The 22906-nt window shown below is 33.3% G+C and overlaps 3 protein-coding genes and 2 non-coding genes across 5 annotated transcripts; 1 reads left to right on the forward strand and 4 right to left on the reverse strand.

Moving 5' to 3' along the window:
- The first annotated feature begins 461 nt into the window (after positions 1 to 461).
- Positions 462 to 2652, forward strand: LOC106360087 (heat stress transcription factor C-1). The gene has a single exon (XM_013799686.3). It carries the CDS (start codon positions 1427 to 1429, stop codon positions 2345 to 2347), a length of 921 nt encoding a protein of 306 aa, XP_013655140.1. The 5' UTR covers positions 462 to 1426; the 3' UTR covers positions 2348 to 2652.
- A 7978-nt stretch (positions 2653 to 10630) lies between these two features.
- On the reverse strand, positions 10631 to 12652 carry LOC106361786 (PXMP2/4 family protein 2). Its single transcript, XM_013801589.3, has 3 exons — positions 12357 to 12652; positions 11231 to 11340; positions 10631 to 11146 (listed from the first exon to the last, which is right to left on the reverse strand). Exons 1-3 carry the CDS (start codon positions 12507 to 12509, stop codon positions 10732 to 10734), a joined length of 678 nt encoding a protein of 225 aa, XP_013657043.1. The 5' UTR covers positions 12510 to 12652; the 3' UTR covers positions 10631 to 10731.
- Positions 12653 to 15250: 2598 nt separating this feature from the next.
- LOC125607807 lies at positions 15251 to 15344 on the reverse strand. The gene has a single exon (XR_007338872.1). It is a non-coding gene; the product is annotated as a small nucleolar RNA snR60/Z15/Z230/Z193/J17 (small nucleolar RNA).
- Positions 15345 to 15537: 193 nt separating this feature from the next.
- LOC125607809 lies at positions 15538 to 15640 on the reverse strand. The gene has a single exon (XR_007338874.1). It is a non-coding gene; the product is annotated as a small nucleolar RNA Z43 (small nucleolar RNA).
- A 4440-nt stretch (positions 15641 to 20080) lies between these two features.
- Positions 20081 to 21960, reverse strand: LOC106361787 (protein CONTINUOUS VASCULAR RING 1). The gene is made up of 7 exons (XM_013801590.3): positions 21643 to 21960; positions 21350 to 21402; positions 21166 to 21275; positions 20885 to 21052; positions 20719 to 20816; positions 20522 to 20648; positions 20081 to 20430 (listed from the first exon to the last, which is right to left on the reverse strand). Exons 1-7 carry the CDS (start codon positions 21787 to 21789, stop codon positions 20327 to 20329), a joined length of 807 nt encoding a protein of 268 aa, XP_013657044.1. The 5' UTR covers positions 21790 to 21960; the 3' UTR covers positions 20081 to 20326.
- Between the last annotated feature and the right edge of the window lie 946 nt (positions 21961 to 22906).

Genomic DNA, 22906 nt, shown 5'->3' on the forward strand with positions numbered 1-22906 from the left:
TTTTTTTCTGTTTTTTCTAATTTTTTTTAAGAAAAAAATATTTCTGCTTTTGATTGAAAAAGAAATATGAAATCTTTCTTTTTTTGAAAAACTGAAAAACAATGGAAGAATTACAGATATCAATCCATACAAAAGAAAGGATGTTGAACTTAATCAACAAACCCGAGTAGAAAATGGTGAAAAGAAAATTCTGATTTTTGATACCACAAAGTGGTCCGGATCAAAACAAAGAATAAAAAAACATTTGCTGGATAGATCTCGATGATCGTTGATTCTGAGAAATGACCGTTCGTCGATGATTCTTGATAATTGTTGATTAATGAAGAATGCCAATAACAAAGAAGGTAAAAAATATAAAAATTTTGATACCACAAAGTGGTCCGAATCAAAAACAAAACATGCCCTGATATCACTGATAGGTCCCTTGCCAAGAGATAACAATGTTGATCTAGAAACATGAACACAAGCTAGAGAACGCACAACAATACATGTTTTCTTTTGGGTAGTTAAGACTCTCTCTTTTTAGGTTTTTCATTCATATAAATAGCAAAGAGTACATGAAGCAAAGAAATAGAAAGTGGAGCATCAACTCCTAACAAACATGAATGAGAAACGTGACACGAGGATTGGCCTATAGTCAAGGAAGACCGCTTCTCTTATTAATGAAACTAGAAAATATAAATAAGTCGTGAGACTCTTTCATGCGAGATACTTGCCGTTTGGTTAACGTCGTCTAGATGATCTCCTACTTGCCACCTAAGCCTGGCTTCTAGCTAGTATCCTATCATTAGAGGATGCGTCCCAAAGAAGCTAATCGTGTATGCATCCAAATACACTCACGAGTTCGAAGACAGTCACGGCTTTGGTTGGAAGTACGACACCGAGCCTTCTCATGATTGGAGTACACTGATCGCCAACAAGAACGCTGAGCTGCAGCGCCTGACTGCTATCTATAAATGTCCATAGATGTTCCGTTGATGTCCAAAGATGGTTTGCATCTATTTGTAAGAATTAAGATTGTAAGAACATCTTTGAAAGTTTTTGGGTGGTCTGATTTCATCAGTTGTTTTTGTTTTGTAGATATGTATGTGTCAGAGCATCAATGTCTAAAGTCGTTGTTTCCTTCCAAATATCCAAATGAAGTATTGCCAACTGCCAAGTTAGTAATATGAAGCACCTGCATGGGTCCTACACTTGCTCGCGACACCGCAAAAGCAAAACACGAACTCGCCACGTTATCACAAAAGCAAAGCCACGTCACACCATCTCACTGTCAACGACACTTACTACTATTACTATACTATTTCCCGTTTCACATTGCCTATCTATTTTGATAAACCCAAAGCTGCCTCCTTAATTTCTTTACCAACAGCAACCATATAAACATAAAGCAGAAATAAAAGGAAAAAAAGAAAGAGAGAAAAAAATGGAGGACAAAAACAATAACACTACCAGCACGAACACTAACGTGATCGCACCATTCGTTGCCAAAACATATCAGATGGTCAACGATCCTTCGACCGATTGGCTCATCACCTGGGGACCTGCCCACAACAGCTTCATCGTCGCTGACCCTCTCGATTTCTCTCAACGCATCTTGCCTGCTTATTTCAAACACAACAACTTCAGCAGCTTCGTTCGTCAGCTCAACACCTACGGTTTCAGGAAAGTGGATCCCGACCGGTGGGAGTTCGCGAACGAGCATTTCCTCAGAGGTCAGAAGCACCTGCTCAAGAACATAACGCGTAGGAAACACGCGCGTGGGATGATGGATGTGGAGGACGGCGAGATCGTGAAGGAGATCGAGCGGCTGAGAGACGAGCAGAGGGAGCTTGAGCTGGAGATTCAGAGGATGAACCAAAGGATCGAGGCGACGGAGAAGAGGCCGGAGCAGATGATGGCGTTTCTCTACAAGGTCGTTGATGATCCCGACCTCCTCCCGAGGATGATGCTCGAGAAGGAGCGATTGGTCTCCGACAAGAAGAAGCGTCGTGTCACGGTGAAGTCAGAGGAAGGGGCAGAGGAGGAGGAGAGGGTCTTTGGTGTGGTTTCACCGTCGCCTTCCCCGCCGGAGAATTCAATAGGATGGGTTGTTCCCATGCAGAGGCAGGGGACGTTTGGTAGTTACTACAACGAGACGGGTATGGTGGCGAACTCGATGAGGTCCACTTCGTCGAAGTCATCATCGTTGACGTCGACGTTGTCGTTGCCGGAGAGCGTAAACGGAGGATGTGGGAGTGTTCAGGGGGAGACAAGGGACAAAAAAGCGGCGACGTTTGGAGGAGTGGTGGAGTCAAATCCACAAACACCGCCTTATCCGTTTTCTTTATTTCGAGGTGGCTTTTAGATCTATTAGCTTCACATGAAATATGATCTTTGGTTCTTCTTTATGTTACTATTTGTTATCATTTTTCTTAAACTATTTGTAATGTATAACCAACCAATAATAAATAGGACAGATCGATAGTTGTTAGTTTCGTGAGTATCAGGACAGGGAGACTGTGTCAGTAGTCATATCGTTTTATAGAAAGTTGACAGTATTTTTGCAGATTATACTGTTAAAAAGTTCATATGTTGACATTGTTTTTTCTTATTGTCTTTTAAGCGGGTTTGTAATTCACAATTTGTAATAACAACAATTTTGATCTTCAATGCCCTTTTTCAAAAAACAAAAAAAAAAACAATCTTGATCTTCTTGATTATTTTGGTTTTGGAGTTTATGTATTAGAGCTATTTCTCTTTTTGTAATAACAACAAAATAGGCTTCACTTTCTCGGTTTCTTAGACTTTAAATTATTTTATGAAACTACTTTAAAGTTTAACTAGTAATTTAATATTTAAACTTTGTCCAAATGGCTTCCAATTTATAGTGAATACTTTTTGGTGGAGGCCTGCTTCACTTAATTTGTGATTAATACTTGTGAGTAAAAGTGTGCTTTCATTCTTTAAAACTGGTATAAAAACCTTCATAATGCAAGCAAATATTTTAGAAACCAGATAACCTTTTTCACTTTAAAAACCTTCATAATGAAATGCGACGAACACTTGTATTTTCTTTAAAACCTTTTTCACTTTAAAATTGCAATATAAGTTTGTGCCTACATTGATAAAAAAAAAAAAGTTTGTGCCTACATTTTTTTGAAGTACGATAGCAGTACTATTAAATAGAAAACGGGAGAGTCAGGAGACTATCATATCTGTTTTCTTATATCCTCATAAAACTTTAGAACTAATTCAAAGTATGAAATCGTTCCAGTTAATTACTTTACTCTTATCAGTGATTCACAATTTTTCACCTTAAGAACCACAAATTCATCCAATACAAAGATGACATTTAATATTTTGTTGACGAACACGTGAGCTGTGATTTCAAATAAAATTATAGTTCTTGTTTCTCTGGTAGTTTGATTTACTTAGTGTATTTGTTTGAACAATTGTTTTCTTCGTATAAATTTTAGTTAGTAGATTATCGTCTTTATTTTTTTGTGTGGCAATTTTATTATAAACCTTGCTTTTATTTGAGTTACTAAACATTATGTAAAAGTGTCCATCACTTACTCATTTGACAAAATATTACTGTGGTACCCATAAAGCTATTTCTATAAAAAATAATTAGCTTCCAATAGCTAAAAGATCCATGATTAGTTAAAACTTTTAGTCATATTTATAAATACAATTCTGTAAATACATTGTTTTGCAGAGAATTCAAAATACATGAACGGATAATTCAAAATGGAATATTATAGTCTTATACTCCCCACCTGTTTAGAGCTGATTATTAAAAGCAGTAGAAACATTGCCCATGTACTTGCTGTAGTTGAGGCGACACCAATTAAGAAGTCGACGAAGCACTCACTCACATTCAAGCCAACACGACGATCCACTTTTACTGTCACCTAAAATGATTTATGCTAATGATGCATTGTAAAATTTTCAGAAAGTGACAGTTAGCCACGGGACTTTGGTCGGGCCAAAACGTTTCCAACGCTCATTGGGTTAGAGAGAGTCTTAAAATAAGGATTGATTTAACTAGACCGGCATGGACCACCTGATGTCTAACACATGGACGCGTGTCAACACCAGATAATGGTAAGATATTAAAATCTATTTATAAGATGTGCTGGTCCCACAACAGTTTTGTCGGCTCTACGCTACGCAAACATCAAGTACACTATAGCAATTTTTGTTGTTGTTCATGATAACTACGTTTGTCTTCTTTTTTTTTTTTGGTTTATTTGCCAAATAACCAAAAAAGAAATAAAAATTAGATTTTGGGAGAGATAGTAGAGAGAGATAGGAAGAGAAAATAGGAAAAAGTAGGAAATTTTGGTTAGTTAGTGTATTTAAGTTTTTTTTCATGTATATAGAGTACAATAAAAAAAAACGTTTGTAAGGATTTGACATTTTGATAATTGTATAGTCTACAAATCAATTTGAATATTTACTTATTAGATCATTTCAGATGTTAAAAAAGATTATACGCAAAATATTAAAAAAAAGTTGTACATACACAATTTTTTTTTGTCTTTATGTTGATGTAGTTTAAAAATAATAATACTATATATTGTCTATTCTGAATAGTTTTATTTAAACTTTTTGCCAAATATTTCTCCACATCTTAACAGAAATAGGCAACATATCAATCTACGCCTAATAATTTTCTAGTGAATTCGAATATATTAATTGTTGATGGTTTAGTATCCATTAAAACTATTTGTTATTATGGTCCTTATGGATTGGGTAACCCCATTTAGTAATCATACTAGTATTTCGTCCAAATCAAATACGTCCGATTGAATATAAATGGAAATATATACCCCAAGAAAGAAAATATTTGAAAAAGAGGTGGTCTTAGTCTCTTAGGATCTGGCGAATTAAGGACCATACTTTGATGCTACAAATTGTTTATTCAACCCATATAAACTTTTATAATACACCTAACATGTGGTTAGCATTTTACCCACGTCCTACATAGTTTTTATGTATTACTTAATTGGTAGATGGTTTTGTATTAGGAGATGTTGTCCTGTTTTGATTGGACTAAAGGTTTTAATTCTTAACCAAACAATCTTTGCCCTTTGAAAGTGCTTTCCATTTAAAAAGTTATATTTTTTTATAATAAAATATATGTTGCGACACTTAGTGCCAATTCATTTGTTTATAGTAAAGTCTTATCAAGTCGATATCAAAAGGGAAAACATCAAACTAGGGTTCCGAATGGTAACAGCGAATTGAGCGTTGCGAGACAAGCGGTTTGACTGCAATACAGTTCTGACAATTATAAAAACGTATAGATATATAGTATATGTAGAGATTTTTGTTACTGTTAACTGCGGTGCGATGCGGGACGAATGTTACTATTCGGAACTAGGCCGTCGACTGTTTGCAAGTTATATTTTTTTCTTTTGCTTTTAAATTATTTTCGAATAACAAGTCAAGTAAAATAAAATAAAAAGATTATCAACTACATCTACTGTAAATCACACATTAAGATAATACTAATATATCATTGACTATATGAATCATGTGATTAATATGATAACATCCATCAACTAACATGTGTTATATTGTTAACACCATAACTATATTTTTATTGTTCAAACATTGGACTGAATATTGAAATCCGGCAACCCCGTATTAAAGACCGATAGTTTCAAATTGAAAACCGTTCTAATCCAATTTAAATGATCCGATACAATTTAAACTGACATATTTTAATTAGTATATGTCAATTAAAAATGGTTCCACTTGGTTTTGTACATGGATCAGGTTGTTTTTAATGCTGGATTACTAGATTTTGATGTCCAATCTACTATGTTGTTAACAGAAAGATATGGTTACGGTTATACATGCTATCTTTATCTTTTGAAAATATAATTGAATTTTTAATCTAGAACATAGCATAAATTCGAAGCTATTTGTCTATGCAGACCACGTATGACGTTTGACTTCTTGAAGTCGTTGCCAACTTATCGGCCATCGTATTTGTTGTGCAAGGAAAATGTGAGATTGTAAAAAGGTTGACTAAGAGCTTGATTGGTTTTTCCGCTACCACCCGCAAACGCAGCTTTTGCGATTGGTAGCGGTTGACAGCGTTTCGAAACAATCATACAAACTGCTACAAATCGCTTCAAACCGCTCCAAACCTCTTAAAATTAAAAGCTGGTTCCAGCTAGCGTTTGCGGTTGCAGGCGGTTGTGGGAGGATAATTTTTTTTTCTTTTTTTTTTAAAAAACCATATAAGTACAAAAATAAAAATAAAAATAAAATTATAAAAATGGAATTATAAAAATACTAAAATATATCTATTATATTTTAATTAATATTATAAAATTTTAAAATAAAAATATTCTCTATAATTTAAAAAATTTAAAACTATTACTTTGAAAATATAATTTACATATTTATTATAATATTATGATTTTTGATATTTTTATAATTATATAAAATGTAAATATTGTTAATTTATTATTTAACCGCTGCTGTATTTGGTAGTTAACCAGTCATAAGTATCCCGCAAACGCACCAATTTCTAACCGCATAACCAGTCGTACAAATCTCTTAAAACCGCTAGAAACCGCAACCACCCGCACCCGCAAACGCCCGCAGCCGCAACTGCAACCGCTGCGTTTGAACCAGTCAGACCCTAAGGGTATGACTGGTTTTTCCGCTACCACCCGCAAACGCAGCTTTTGCGGTTAGTAGCGGTTGCTGGCGTTTTGCAACAATCGCTCAAACCGCTCTAAACCGCTCCAAATCGCTCTGAACCTCATAAATTCAAAAACTGGTTCCAGCTAGCGTTTGCGGTTGCGGGCGTTTGCGGGAGGATAAAAAAAAATTATTTTTTTTCCAAAACAATATAAATACAAAAATAAAAAAATTCAATAAAAAAATTAAAGTGAAATTATAAAAATGCTAAAATATATCAATTAAATTTTAATTAATATTATAAAACTTTAAAATAAAAATATTTTCTATATTTTTAAAAAATTTAAACTATAACTTTCTAAATATAAATTTTATATTTATTATAATATTATTATTTTTGATATTTTTATAATTGTATAAAATGTAAATATTATTAATTTATTATTTAACAGTTGCTGCATTTGGTAGTTAACCAGTCATAAGTATCCCGCAAACGCACAAATTTCTAACCGCAGAACCAGTCGTACAAATCTCTTAAAACCGCTAGAAACCGCAACCACCCGCATCCGTAAACTCCCGCAACCGCAACCGCAACCGCTGCGGTTAAACCAGTCAGGCCCAAGTAAGTGAGAACGCATACTACTATGTTGGTTTAACACTATCTTCTCCAGTTCTGTGCAATTCGTTTTGAAAGCCACTTTGATTTGTCTAAAAATAATCATACATACATGTTGTCATATTAACTATATAGTTTGAGTACATGTTTATACACTAATATTTTTAGTGTATAATCTTTTGATGATCTATAACCAGGTTGCAAATGCAATCATTTTCCTATAAAAGAAACATCAAACGGTAAGATATTTTTTGGGAAAATAATTGAAGTAGTTAGAAAAAGTAATAAGTAATTGTAAAAGATGGTTGTCTATTAAAAGAGGACACCATTTTAAATCAATATGTGTTATTATTTCTTGTGGTTAGTAACTATAAAGATGGTATATGTATATTTTAAATCAAATTTACAAACAAATCCTATAAATAAATTAAATTCCAAATTATGTTTAAAATTATATTACATTAAACTTAATCTATTCTATTAAAATAGAGGTACACAATGGACATTACTTTTTATTCGTGTATGATTTTTAATTAAATTTCACCGAATTAAATATATTTCTAAGGTCTTCACTAAAGGTATTTTAACCATTACATGTAAATTAAATCATTTGAATAGAATAAACCTTCACATTTAAGATTATTCTAGTATTAAATCCCATTAATTAATTATACATATTTCTTTTAATACAACAAATCCTATAAAAATCTTTCAAGTTCTTACTGATATCAAGATATATCTCCTCAATCTGCTATTCTTTTTTTTTTAATCTCTTATTCTTGCTGATGGTAGAAAATGGATGACTACCTACGATTGGCACTATTGTGTAATTGAGGATAGTCGTTGACAACAATTAGAGCCGGGAAAATGATTGATGGACTTCGTCACTTTCGCGCCATAGAAACTGTTGTTGCTACTTTTGTTGAGGGTTTAAAGAGGTTTGATATGTGGCACAAGCACTGGGGACCTCCTACTCCATTTCACATGTTTCGTTTAATGGTGATAATGTGATTCTTGAAAAACAGTGAAATTTGTCTCCAACTTAAGCAAACACATGATTGTTTTCAGTTGAGTATGAAAAATGTTATACTCCTTAAGTGAGTATAAGAGCATGTTGAAGGTTTTGAGTAACATAGAGTTGAAGAGATGTGTGAGTGATCAAGAAGTCTAATAACATGGAGGTTGGAACACCTCACCTCTACTATACTTTATGATAATAGATTTTGGAGACTTTCAGTGAGCCGTAGGGTAGATCATACTGATCAAAGCTAACTAGTATAAGTTATATACTGCTATATATGTGCTTCACTTTTAATATCTTCTCAGCTTATATTTCTATTTGCTCTTCTGGCTTTCCATATTGTAAGACTGTGTTTGTATCATGTTTTTGTTGATTCTAATCGTGACTTTAATCTTGATGCACCAGTAAAAAATCACATTTTTCAAATTTAGGAAAACTTCATATAGAAGGAAAGTTAAATTTTTTGAGAAGATTTTTTTTTTGTCACCAGAATTTTCTGAGAAGTATAAATATGAGTTTTAAGAATGTAAATTATTCATTTATACAAGAAACAAACAAACTCTAAAATGCATATTTGCATTAAATGAATTTTCTCTCTAGTTTTTAACATGCTCCAAATTTACGTCGTACAGTTTCTCAAACATTTTTCAATTCCAGAAATCGATTATAATGCTCAAACGTCCATAATTGGTATTTTAGGTAAGCTCAAAGATAATTATGGATCCAAGAATAGAGGTTGAGTGTTTTGACGGATCTATGGAAGCTAGGAAACAATTTGCTAATTTCGAGATGAAATCACTATAATTTGAAATTTGAAATGTGAAGAAGCTTTTAGACGTTTGCTATTTTTGTTTAGGTGTCACTACGACTTGTGAACAGTCACAGAGAGAGCTGGTCCTATATATTTGAAGGCTACAAGCCAAAATAAAAAAAAAAATGCTGAAATAAAATGTGTGCAGATAGAGTCTGATGAACCCGTCGCTGGGGCCCGTCGTGGTTAAGACTGTAGTGTTTTGAGTAATTTTTCCGGGAGGCGGATGTTCTCACAGATCCGTCGCCACCGGTCTTTTGTCTTCGTGGCGGGGAAGCTTCGTCAGTTCCACCGTCATCGGCTCTAGTCTCCGGGGGTGAGGGCCCCTACAGCCTTGCGTCGCCGGATTTAGGCCCCTACTCTTTAGGATTTAGTTTTTATCTCAGTTGTCTGAAACTTTCTGTTTTTTGTATTTCGTTTCGGTTGAGTGTGTTTGTCGGACGAGAGTGAAGTGCTCCGGCGGAAAGGGTGATGGTGCATGCGATGCTTTCTTTTGGGGATTGCGGTTGGTGGATGAGATCTCGCTACGGCGATCGATTCACTCCAGTTTCTAGAGTTCCAAAGATGGTATGAGGTGAAGGTTTGACGGAACGATGGAGTTCCGGTATGGCTTGGGTGATCCGATGGTGGGATCTCCGGCGACGACGAGAAGCGGTGGTGACGCGAGGATCTCGCGACGCGTGTACCCTCGACGGCGAGGATTGCAACACATGTCCAAGCAGCAAAAAGATGGATTTGCGAGGCGGCCGTGCCCATTTCGTTTGGTCTCTAGGGTTTCTCTCAAGTTGGACTATATGTTTAGGCCCAATTGGGGAATTAGGTTTGCCCGTTTGGTTTGCTGGACGATAGCGTTGTACTGGGCTTGGCCCATCTCTTTTAATATTAAAATCTTTTAGACGGAAAAAAAAAGAATGTGATGAACCGAGCACCTCCAACAACTGCCATTAATCTCAAGACCACTTAGCTAAAGTTTTATTTGGTAATTTTGTAGCCGTTAAAATATTTATTACTGTGACGGCCGGAAACCTGTGCTTCTCTTGCTTGTGGCCAGGGCCTGGTCACAGATCTCAGATCGTATGTTGTTATTTGTTTTGCTATTAATCACGCGACCAGGTCATATGTCGTAAGACACATATTGTTGTACGTTTTGTCGTTGCACGAGTCACAAATCACATTTTTAAGTCGTTGAGAAAAGTAACGACTAAAGAATTTTCTAAAAAAATTTCGATAAGGAAACGAACATTGGTATACAAAATGGATAATATCGATAAGGTTCAATAGTTTAGGGAAACAAAATTCGATTAACCAAACTCTTCATATAAATGATTGGAATCCAATGTTTCTAATAATTTCATAGAAATTCTAAATTATAATATAGCTTTTGTTATCCATATCTAGAAAAACATCTCACAAAAGAGAAGAAAATAGCAAAAACTGTAGTAACACAAGAATACCACTTGGAGGTGGCCTTAGCACATTTTCTATAGTTTTCTTATTTAGAACTCAAATCATTTATCTATTCACAAAGAACAAATTCTTCAAAACGAAACAATATCTGATTGAAAATCGCCAATTACACTCAGTTTTGTCATTTCATTCAAAGTTTGCGACATGAAAAAAAAAAACGAAAATGAATCATACTCCACCTGTGCCACCTCGTTCTTTAAGAGTTAAAAATGGAGTAGTAAACCACTGCTTCCAAGCTGCATCCTTCTGTTGATCCACCCACGAGAGAAAAGCGCTGTCTATAAGGCAAAAGATGTTGACGTAAAGCAGCTGGTATTGCACGGGGACGTATCTGAAGTTTGCGATCTGAAGAAGCGGCCATGCTCCGCCTTCAAGAGCTAGAGCTGGAAGAAAGTCTCTCTTGAGCCCTTCTTTCACTTGAGACGTGTTCTTGCCTGTGGCGTATCCCATGTACGTGAAGAACACGAGTAGATCAATGGGGCCGAAGATAAGACCGTCCATTGCAACTTTGGCAGCCACAAAACGCGTTGACTTTGGTACGTATCGAAGCTTCAGTTTTATGAATTTATCAAGGCCTTCGTACCTGGTGATACCGCAAATATAACAGTGTCATGTTTATCGGCGTTGCTGGATATAGCTAAATGATAAGAAAGAGAAAGATTCAAACCAGAAGTGGCCAACAGGACCGACAAAACCAAGTCCAAACATGCTAGTGATAGCTACTCGCTTCCAGTTGAGCTTAAATTCTGAATCAGCGTCTGCATCTTTATTTGTGTCCTGTTTTATGGAAAACATAGATTAGTGCTCCTCCACACAATACATAAACCAAGACTGCAAACAATATATTAGTAAAAATAACAACAGATCTCTTCCTTAGGCAACGTATATATATATATGTCAACATCTTTGTTTGTTTCCTGTTATACCAAACATAGGTTAGTGCTTGACCATGGTTGATAAACAAAGTCTGGATACTTAGCCAAAAAAATCAGAGCAATATAGAACAAACCGTAAATATAAAATTGTCCTCTACCAACCTATATACCATAGACCTTGGAGACAAATGGGAATAGCAGGAGGTTGTGGTGAAAAGTACCAAATGATTCTGGTGGTTTATTGAATTCTAAGGGCTGTTTTGCAGCAAAAGACGTCTTATAATTGAGAAAAAACATGTCACTATTCCATAGAAGCAAGCAATAATAGTCCACCCATCACAGTTGCTAATCCACAGATTGAACTTATGTTAACAATAGACGAAAAAGGTGAATGGGATGCAATGTTGAGATGGAAACAGCATGAAGAGTGAAAAGAATAAAACACAATTAGGTATGTAATTATCCTTTTATTCACCATATAAGACCTCTCTACTCAACTAATAATAGTTTGCAAACAGAAATGACTATTAGAAAAACGCCATTAGGTAGGTAATGTTGAATCCATAGAATCTCAGCAAACAAGTAAATGACAAAAGACTCCATCAATCTCTGAGGAAGAGATTCATAAAAATCAATACGCATTTCAAGAAACACCTAAACTAATTTCTTTTTGATTATACACAGTTTCCCCCAAAGGGCCGGGGAAACTGTATTGCTGCAGCCCGAATGTGAAATCTGCAGTGGCCGGGAATCGAATCCAGGTGGCCGTACTCACAGCTGTGAACCCTTTACCACCAGAGCTAGACGACCCGGTTCACCTAAACTAATTTCAGTAACAATGAAACCACACAAAATTAAAGAATCGGAGAGAATAATCTCCGTCCAATCAGAGGCAAAGGAGATCGAGAAATGACTAACGGTGAGACGGAGAAGAGGAGGTTTCGCAGTTGAATGAGTGATGTATTGAGCGGTGACGTCCCCGAATCCCCAAAGAAAGCCCGAGCTTATGACCTGAGTTTTCACCGGATGAACGCTCAGGCATCGCTGGTACCATCTCCACACCTTCAACATTATCGGATTGGTCACCGGAGAACCGCCGCGGGAGGAGGCGAATTTGGTTTTTTGTTTGGTTTAAGCTCGTCTTCTTCCTCCTAAACGTCTTCCTCTCTTCATTCTTTTTTGCTCGTGGCAACAACACTCGGAACCGAAACCTCTTTGTGGGCGTGAGAGAATAGTCATGCTTACTAAATGGGCTTCGGCCCATCAATGAAAACAAATCACTTAGAAATGAAGGCTAACATTCTTAGCTATTTCGTATCTAAATTTGAGTAAGATAAGAAGATGGTGGAGAGTCCTCAAAATAATGCACATACTTAGAGCACTCCCAATGGGATCATCTAAAACTCTAAAATCTTTGTAGTGGTACATAATCATTTTTGAATTTCAGAACTATTCTCCTTGATGTGAATCCGATAACTCAAGTGGATAATTTCATCCAACAATACAAAATTTTCTTAATTTTTTGTATATTTTATGTGTTTCTCCTAGGGGTGTTCAATCCGGATATCGGTTCGGTTTCGGTTCGGTTTTTTTCGGTTTTCGGTATTTCGGTTAGTAAAATATAACTACCATTCTAAATCCATATTTACTTCGGTTCGGTTCGGTTTATATACCACCGGTTTTCGGTTTATTCGGTTTTATACCAAAAAACATAATTATTTTATTTGAGATCATATTATATGAATTTTAGAGTCATATTGTCAATACAGTCATTTATTAAAAATATATTACATGTTCAAATAAATGAACAAAAAAGTAAAAATACCTCTACCATCAAATAAAATAATCAAATCTATAACTAAAATCAAAGCTTGAAATTTTGAAAATAAAAATATGAAACAAAATAGAAACATGAAAGAAAAGTTTTTCCACTCTTCCATATTTAGTGTTCATTAAAGTTATACTTTTTCAATTGAAAATTTTCCATTAATTATTGTCCATCAAATTTATAATCTTCATATTAATTTATTGAAGACTAAAATAAATCAAAAAGATCAAAAAAGACTTAGAAAATAAGATGCATGAATTGCGATGTATTGTTATTTAGTTATAGTTCAAACGTTTTACAAATTAATGTTTTTTATTACTATAAAATTATGGTAATAGTTATTAATACAAATTTAACTTATGTAACAAATAGATTTTCATGTATTGTTATAAAATAGATACATATTTACATGTTTCTACTTTTAATCGGTTTTGTTCGGTTTATTCGGTTTAATCGGTTATATACCAAACCATATCCAAATCCTACGGTTTTTATAGAATTATATCCATTCGGTTTATATGGTATATACCAAAACCAAACCATATTGTCTATTTCGGTTCGGTTCGGTTCGGTTTTACCATATTGAACAGCCCTAGTTTCTCCTTATGAATCACATCTGATGGCATATTATAGCATTTCTTAAATTTTGTATATTTTCTGTTTGACTTAAAAAATTCAGCAAAATAATCAATGTGAAGATTTTTTTTCGTTCAAATTTTATTGTCTTTTAGGAGGTGTTATTGGTTTATATATTCTGATTGATTTAGAAATCTATGTAGTATTTATAAATCTAAGTAAAATATGCAAATTTTAAAAAAAATTCGGATTAGTATTTATAAATCCGGAGGTTTTCTCTCGGAATTGAATCTTTGTATTTTTAATAAAAAAAATTTAAACAAATCCATTCAAATCTATTATAAAATCAAATTTATTAGTAAATCCGTACGATTGAATAATATTTGATTTGATATAGAATTTATGAATCATTAAACCAATAACAAATGATTTTAATACAGATTTAAAAATCATAGAACCAATAACACTAAATTTAGTTCGAACTTTCTAATCCATTAAAATATTGATTACTTGATTCGATAAAGAAAGGAAAAAAGGTTAACAAATTGAAACTTTAGCTCGTTGATTTGGTGGTTTAATTCGTTAGTATAGCCATATAGGTCGGAAACATAATATCTATCATCTACACTTTATTTCAGAAGAGGTATGATGAAAGATTATTTTGACAATGATAGGAGAAACATGAGAACTTGTTCAGTACGTAGAACCAATCCAAACTCACAGAACTAAAAAAACAAACTGGCCAAAATGAACTAATCTAAACTGAATACAAACCAAACTGAAGTTATTTAGTATGTCCGATGGGTGAAGTAGTTGAAGTTGTTTAGTTTGTCCAAACAAACGTAGAGGTGAATTTAGTCGAAGTTATTCAGTATGTCGGATGAGGTTAATTTCACTGTATTAGACCATATCCAATTTATTTCTATAATAGAAATCTTTAAAATAGAGAAAAAAAAAAGAAAAATTGGACTTTTTCTATTTGAGCAAAAACTTCATTTTGTTTTTCTATTTTAGAAATATATATTAGGAGAGACACACTTACTTCTTTAACATAAGTTCACTTGAACCAACAACATACAATACCATCATCACAAGAACATTTAAGTATTCCTTCTCCAAATATAACCAAATATATACAGCTTTTATTGTCCAAATTTTAAAAAGCACTAATCAACGTCAGAATTAGGTTTTAAAGTACACATCAGATGTCAAGGAATCAAGATTCCCATTTTATAGCCAACAAAAGACGACTCAAACTACCTGAACGAATAATAATAAAAACTGAACACAAAAGTACAATATGACGTTTACATACATGAGATTCAGTGCGTTTATGCGTGTGTATATAAGAAATCCTCAGTTTTTTTCTGATTGGACTGCAAATTGGAAATTGAAGTGAAACAGAGGAAAGGGTCATCAGATAGGAGCGAAAGACTATGCTGAATAGATGTAATCATGTAAGTTCATCTGAACTATGCGTTTTCAATCCTCACTTGACCCTTTCCCAAAGAAATAAACATAATCGATCAAAACAGACCAAAACAAAATCGATTTTGACTTTTTAGTAAATAACAAACATATCGGCCTCATAGAGAAGATTAGATTTTATCAACAAGGATTAATTCAGACATATGCTTGTCAAAATAATTTAAATCATCGGCCAATAATAATTAAAGAAGAAACTGAGAAAATTAGGGACTCAGAATATGGGTGGTGATATAACAGAATGGTCGGCAAATAGGTTTTTTTACAGCCTATGTTACGACGAACGAGACCTTAATATCAATCGTCACTGTCCACAAAACCAAGAAAACAATAGAGAGGAAAAGTAATAACAGGAAAAGATTGAAAACAAATCCTAAGAAAATTGATACTGCTTGTTTTGTTCGAACTTTCTTATGCTTTTTATACAGACAACAATTTGGGAGCTAGGGTTTTTAAGTAGCAAACAACGTGCTGTTCCTCAAAGTTTTCTTTAAACTACACGCTGTTTTTAATGTCTCTAATCGTGCCCCCAAAAAAATTGTTATGCCTCCATGGGCCTTTTAATAGACCCATTGACCCGGTTTGGCTAATTTACCCAATTTCATTAATATCATTACAAATTATTACATTTTTTTTATAACATTATTATTTTATTATTCACTAATAACAATTAAACTAATAATTGAATTTGATCATTAAATTGATTTTTAGATAACTTTTCGTAACAAAGTATAGATAACTAAAGTATAAAGCCGATGAGCTCATCATAACTTGTCATTATTCATCATCAAATTGTATGGATTGAATTTGTAACTGAAATGAATTCAAAATTAGTATTTTTTTATTTGATAAAATCTGATTTTTATGTTCATCCCACCTGGTTAAACCTTATTTTATAATTTTAGGTAATTGGAGTTATTAATTTATTGGATGTACAAATCCCACTTGATTAGTACAAGAAAAAAAAACTCTCTGCAAGTTCTTCAAATATTGTATGTATAATTCCAAAATTCATATATAAGAGAAAAATAAAATAATAAACTTATTAATCACCAAGACTAGATAAAATAAAATAAAAAGAAGGAAGAAACTGACAACAACCCTAAAGAGAAACAACTCGACCCCAACGAAGAAGCTTTTGATCTAGTAGCATCCCAAGCGTACACCAACGCAGACCAACGATAGATTCCGTCTTCTCTAGCTTCCCATTGTTCGCCACTTTGAACATCAAACACTTGGTGATGCTTGAAATCATGTCCTTGCCATAGATGACACCAGTTATCATTGTTTTCGTAAAGCCTCCTTAAATATTCTTCATAACGAAGTTTGTAAAGCAAATTGTAAGCTCCTCTGGGATGCACCCTATGGTATCCCATATCGTCTTTCGGGGATTTGCAATGGACTATGAGATCCTTTTGGTTAGGCAGGGAGTTTCTGATCCACACGTTTCCTGTGTCGGACAAGGCTGTGCTACTCATCATCATGATGACACTAAGGACAAAAACAAAACGGAGAAGCCATTGACGATTCATCGCGAATGCTTTTTGGTTTTTAACTAATGCTAGCCTTCTTGCCTGTGAGCTTTTTTATTTGAAACGAAGATCAGGAAGATATATGGTTAGAGGCGACTCAAAAATATATATGCGAAAGGAAAAGAAAATAATTGACTGAATGGTCGAAGTTGTTCTTTAGCTCGTCATAATATATAAAGGGTACAAGTCATGCTCCTACTAGTTATAGGAAACACCAACGTACTAACAATATTATCTTAGTTTAGGATAATTAAATTTTCCTTGTTTTTAGTAGCAAGTTTAGGATAATTAGGTGTTTCACCGACATAATAATTTTACGATACATGCATTATAAATATAAAGATCATCATCATAATTAATTATTTTTATGTTCTTAATCATTTTTTTTTCCATTTTTTTTTTTTTTTTTTTGTTTTCTTAATCACTGATATCTATAAAACTATTAGAAGTCATTACATATCAAACATACAATAAAATAAAATAGCTAAGATAAACCTTCGTCTAAATTACTTTTGTAAACCACCACTATGTATGAAACTACAAAAAAACTCCAAAGTAAAAACTAAAATAAAACAAAGTAAGTAATAAACAAAAAGAATTGATGATAACTTAAAAGAAAAGGGAATTGAGATAATAATAATAATAATAATAATAATAATATATCTTTCGCTTAGTTGATAAATATATACACAAACTTATCTTACTATTTTAGTTTATTTCTTTATAAAAATAAATAAGTGATGGATCATCAGATAATATCAAACACCATTGATAATATCAAATAAAACATCATTATCCTACATATTTCATAAAAAAATTTGGGAATTTTTATTATAATTAATTCATTAATTTAAGATCAATTATATAAAAAATAAATATAATAATTCATTAAGTATTGACCATTCTAACTTTTAACTTGAGAGCTCGAATACGAAAAATCACTTCACAAAACTTCAAAAATATAAAACTAAAATAAAAAAGCAAGTAAAATAAAACAAAAATAAAAATTGATGATAACTTAAAAGAAAAGGGAACTGAGATAATAATAATATATTTTTTGTTTAGTTCATAAATATATACACAAAACTTATTTTATTATTATAGTTTATTTCTTTATAAGAAGAAATAAGTGATGGATCATTAGATAATAGCAAACACCATAGATAATAATATCAAATAAAACATCATTATCATACGTATATTTCATTTTTATCTGCTGACAAATTTTATTATAATAATTCATTAATGGTATAAACAATACTAAAAGTTTTAAGTTTTAATGTGATAGTTCAAATGCGAAAGATTATTACACAAATAATAGTATAGATAGAAAAATCAAAAAAAAATATAAGAAGAGGGAGACCACCGAGAAATAGTTGTGCATCACACAGAGAAGCTTTCACATACTCAAAATACATCAGTGGCCGAATTCATATGCAAGAATTACTCTAGAAGTAAAAACCATAAGACAAAATAAAGCATAGAATATTAAGAGATGTTCTCATATTTATATGCAAGAGAAGGCGACTAAACCTAGTCCCCAAAAAGATATTATCAAATCTTTCAAACTTGAAATATATCCTAAAACTCTACCAATTTTGTTAGAAATCTTCCACCATTGAGTTTTCCTTTCACCAAGATAAATCTTTGGCTGCTCAATTTCAGCTCAACTCCAGCTCTGGTCTTCAAATAACATCTGATCAGCTCTAACTTAACTCCAGCCCAGCTCCATGTCAACTGCAGCTCCACTCCAGCTCTAGTCTTTAAATCAGTATACTCAGTTCCAACTTGATCATTACATTCTTCTGTTAGAGATAAACTTGAAGATAAACATGAAGAATAACTTGGTGATCAAGTCATACTTATCCTATTCGAGTTATGTTTAGGATAAAGGGTTTTCCTAGTTAGATAAGGATATATATCTCTATATAAGAAGATGGTGAGTTGTGCCATGAACTTGTGAGATTAGAGATTATTTGTGAGAGCTTAAGTTTTGAGGAATTTTCTTAAGCTAATAAAGTGTGAGTTCTATAATCTTGAGTTTCATATACATACGTTTGGATAAGATCTTCAAACTCGTTGTAGCAGATCATAGATCATGTTACACTTCCGACTGTTACAAGCTGCTCGTCGGATGTTTGCATTTTCAATCTCTTCCTTTTAGCTTTGAATGTTTCTCGAGTAGAGATACACTTGCCAACCACAAAAAGAAATTACACGCATTGAAATCCAATTTTTTCAAACATACAGATTCAGGTGGAGAGATACAATAACAAAAGAACTGAAAATAAAAATAAAAATTCTTCTATTTCTCACCGCAGGACATAGGCGCTAGAAACAGACACACAAAAAAAAGCAATCGTATATGTGTAAGAATTTGAGAAGATATAAAGCTAAAAAGAGGCAGACTGAAGATGCAAAGATCTGATGAAGATCTTGTACTAGTTGGAACTGCATCATGATCTGCTAAATCAAGTTTGAAAAATAGAAGGATTGAGCTATTGTTAAGTAGCTGACTTGGAGACTAGAGCTTAACTGAACGTTGTTAGGACGCTAAGGAGACATATTTACCTTGGAGAAGAAAAAGTCTTTGAAGGAAGATAACATAAAGACTTAGTAGATGGTATAAGAAATATTCACTTTAAAAAAGATTTGAGACTAGGGTTATAAACCTACCTTGTATAAGTCGGAAACTTGCACCGTGTATAAAAGTATTCTTAGGAAAAGGATTTCATAGCTCTAGGTGACTGAAACACACATGGTTAAAGAATGAGGGTTTTATGATTTTGTATTCGAACTAACGTGTGAAGCTATAGTTTAAGTTACAAAATTTGTAAACTAAAAAAAAAAAAAAGTCCCTATTAAATACATATCTTTGTAGAGGTATTTTTTGGTGTATTTTGTAAATTACAATTTTGACGCACTTCTTTCATTTACACTAATCCCAACCATAAACTAACTTGGAGGACTCACGGAGATCGACAAAAGCTCTAGCTTCCCATGCGTTTCCAGAGAAAACACCAAACACTTGTTCATGCTTGAAATTAGGTCGTCCTCATAGATAACTCGTGTAAATGCTGTTGTAATACATACGAATACGACCTTCGTAAACAAACTGTAGTATCCTATGGTAATATCATGTCCCACGGATTTCCAATGAACTCTAAGATCGTTTTGGTTATGCAACAAGGTTTCTGATCGTCTATGAGATGCTTTCAAAAGAAAGTAAAATGGGATGGACCTAAATGAATATTTCGGTACAGTTTACTTGAGAGTAAGAGAATCTAGTATATAGACACAAACAGTACTAACACAAATGGAGATAGTCTCGAGAACAAACCACTTCTAGCACACGATTGCTTTTCTAATGCTTGAACTTCACATGTGAAATTAACCGAATCCAAAAGAAAAGACATGGAAAAATAAAGATTTGAGAATCTGTTTTCTTTTCGGCAAAAGACTAATCTTCAGCTTCTTTCAACTCTACTACTTCTACTTCTTTCTGGAGCCATTCTCATATCAAGTGTTGACAGAACTTGCGGCATTGACATTCCTCCTGACACTACGATCTCTGTAGATAGATAAACAATTCACACTCCAAAGATCAGAACATAACACTTATCAACATTTTTAATAATGAAATAAATTAATCTTCTCCTCACCTATGCCTTCCCTTACTGAGAGGTTTGGTCTGATCACATCCTTTGTATTTACAAGGAACACATCCCCAATGTAAAGGTGATTTGTAGGCACATATACACAACAAAGCTCCTCTTCATCCGTGTAAGTCTGCAATGATTATAAACACATTTAGGTTTTTGCCTTTTCAGGAAGAAGCAAAGAGTTTCTTGCACCAGACCTGTAGAACAACGGTCGATGTGATGAATCCAATCGCGTACTCACCAATGCGTGGATGCCTTATAATGGCTACTTCTTTGAAAGCCTGAGTGTTTTGATCTGGAACATACTTAAGGGTGAGAAGCAGTTATATAAAATCAAGACTCCCACCAAAAACAGATCAATACCAGGTGAAATGGCAGTACTGATTTGCTTGGAGGCATTGTAGATGTGGCGAACAAACGGCATCCGCTTGATAAACCACTCTCCCAAATTGAGAACCGAAGTCCCTAACCATGACGACATGAACACTCCCACCAAGAAGATGAATGTAATAGACGTGATAAAGCCAAGCCCTGGAAAGCAAATTTAATTAAAAAAGCTGACATCAACACTTGTCTTCAACTTATACAGCTACATGATTCTTCTAGATAAGATATACAAGGAGTAGGGAAGGGAAGCTTCTCACCAAAGATATCGATTCCGAGTTGAGCGTATATAGGGGAGAAGAACCCATCAACGAAATGAATAAACCACCACGTCACATAGAAAGTGATCGCCATTGGAAGCAAGATAACACTGGAAAACGATAGAACTTTGTGAATCAGAACAATTAGATTAAGCAAGAAAGAAACGAAAAGACAGTTCCGTACCATCCAGTCATGAACTTCTTTGATGCCCAGCTTCTTATCAACTTGTAAAAAGTCTAAAAGATCAAAACTTTCTCACTCAGTAAAAGCCATCAAAATTAGCTAAACAGAGCAATCTATATATAAAAAAAAAAGATCCTTTCCTCCAAAATCTACAATCTTGACAACGCAATTGAAGATTGGGCACTAATCCCAACAAAACCCAGATTGAAATTTCAACAATTTTAGCCATCGAAACCCTAAATCGCAGCACGCACAAATCGAAAAGATAAAAAGGGGATTAGATTAGTGAAAACCTCCTGAGAAGAAGAGGAAGAGGAAGAGGAGGAAGGAGAGGGTTTGGGAGTAGAATCGTGATCATCATCTTCGCCGGAGTGAGCAACTGGGATCAGAAGCTCCCGATCTCTGTTAGCCATCACGATCCCTGGTTTCGCGTCGCCCATATACAAGTGACGAAGAGAAGGAAATCGAGCAGCAAGCAATAGACAAGGAAGGAAGAAGAGATCAACAATGGAAGAAAGGGTCAAAGATTTTACGATTAAGAAAACTTCCCAAAGCTGACTCTCTTATTCGACGGTCAGAGAGCAAACAAATAGGTTTAGGAAATTTTGTTATTAATAATTTTTTTTGGTAAAAAATACTAATAAATATAAGACTTTGTTATAATATTCTAATTATAATATGTCATTATATATCCATTCTATTCTATTCCGAAGTACAAAATAATATTTGTCTTGATTTTTTACAAATGTTTATTCATATTTAACTGATTTTAACCATTTCATTTCGTGACAAAAAAAACCATTTCATTTATTGTTTTTTTAACTAATTCAATAACATTTATTACAAAGTATAAATATAATTTATTTATTTTAAAATATTATATCTTTATATTCCTTTTCACTATTTTGACTATTTTATTAATTATCTTTCCCATAAAATTTATTTTAAATGTTAATATAATAATTCGGCATTTTTATATGAAATTACTCAATTTGTCAAAAAAAATTAAAACGGTTTACAAAAGAATTTTTTATTTAATTATAGAATCAGTCATATACGCCTTTAAGTACATATTTTTTCTTTTGGATACTTTTTGGGTTTTAAAATTAAAATTTATTCGATTATTATAAAAAAAAATGTGGGTTTCGAATCGGATCTTTCCAGATTTTGACAGATTTACTTCTTATGCATAAATACCTAAAAGAATATCCAAATAACTTATTAGAAATGTCATTAAATAGTTTACAAAAAAAATAAAAACTAAAATATGTGCAGATCAAGCTCAAGCTCTGGTATCTATTTAATTATAAATGTCTCTACAAACTTTATAATATCAACATGTGAATGTACGTACCTAATTATTTTAATTATTTTCGGAACCAAATTATTTAGTTCTCGATAATTTCGTTTAATTAATTATTTTTGACTATCCGTTTAGATTTACATAAATGGTATCATTGTTATAGTTTTATATGTTTGGATGAGGGTATCTCACATAATTGATTTATTTGTTGAAGACAACTACTATGTTGGGGAGTTGGGATTAAAACAGCGTGA

This window comes from Brassica napus, chromosome A3 (assembly GCF_020379485.1).
Source record: "Brassica napus cultivar Da-Ae chromosome A3, Da-Ae, whole genome shotgun sequence".
Lineage (NCBI taxonomy): Eukaryota > Viridiplantae > Streptophyta > Magnoliopsida > Brassicales > Brassicaceae > Brassica > Brassica napus.